General features: G+C 35.2%; 1 protein-coding gene across 6 annotated transcripts in view; it reads left to right on the top strand.

Annotated features, from left to right (window-relative positions):
• Nucleotides 1–941, top strand: part of LOC108688913 (pre-mRNA-splicing factor 38B) — a 5,458-nt gene that overhangs the window by 1,448 nt on the left and 3,069 nt on the right. For 4 of the 6 annotated variants that reach the window (XM_018195468.1, XM_018195479.1, XM_018195458.1 and 1 more), the window contains one exon: nucleotides 686–849. In XM_018195468.1, coding sequence (XP_018050957.1) covers nucleotides 686–849 — 164 coding nt within the window. The remainder of the gene's footprint in view (nucleotides 1–685; nucleotides 850–941) is intronic. The other 2 variants (XM_018195487.1, XM_018195476.1) reach the window with 1 other exon arrangement.

The following is a 941-nucleotide window of genomic DNA, read 5'->3' as shown; positions in this document are numbered from 1 at the left end:
ACACACACACACACACACACACACACACACACACACACACACACACACACACACACACACGTTTATTTCATTATAATGCAACATCAATTATTACTTTAGAATAATTTTTGAAATTTAAGCACAATTGGAACCCTCTTTTTGCACTCTCTCTCTCTCTCTCTCTCTCTCTCTTCTCTTCCTCCTCTTCCTCCTCCTCCTCCCCCTCCTCTCTCTTTCGTTCAATATAATTGTATCAATATTATTTAAATGTTTAGCTACTTGATTTGCATGTTTAGAAAACAAATTATTAATAATCATTGATAATTAAAACAATTACCAGGTAAAATTATGTGTAGTAATATGCAGTAGAGATGGAGTTCTCAATGTTTGTTACAAGATAGAACAAAAGCACAGTATAATAGAAAGGAATCATTTAATTCTGTTAAAATGAGCTGTGAATTGAGCTATTTGAACGAAAAGTTTCGATGAATGCATTAAACATTTTCGTAAAAAGTCGCAAAATTTGTTATGCGTACGATGGTAATATTGCCAATGCTCGAACAATTTAAACACCTTGGTACTATTACTATCGCCAGAAACAAAGTGTTAACCGCACCACTTAATTACAGAGTAGCATGTATTCGGTTCATATATTGTACGGTAACACGAATGTGACTTAACTGACTGAGGGGGGGTGTAAATTTAGCGGTTCATGCAGGTACGAGGCGTGGGAGCTGGCGGAATTGTTTCCACGGCTTATTGTCTATTATACAAACTCTTCACGCTGAGGCTAACTAGGAAGCAGTTGAATGGGCTTATTAATCATCCGGACTCACCCTACATACGTGCCCTAGGATTTATGTACATTAGGTGAGTTTTATTTAACATTTTATGATGTCAATATGTAATTAGATATATTAAATATATACAATAATTTCATCGCAGATATTTTTTAGTGTGTG

Source organism: Atta colombica, unplaced genomic scaffold, assembly GCF_001594045.1.
Source record: "Atta colombica isolate Treedump-2 unplaced genomic scaffold, Acol1.0 scaffold105, whole genome shotgun sequence".
NCBI classification, from domain to species: Eukaryota; Metazoa; Arthropoda; class Insecta; order Hymenoptera; family Formicidae; genus Atta; species Atta colombica.
Note: the sequence above shows the minus strand (reverse complement) of the source record. Positions and strands in the feature narration are given on the sequence as shown.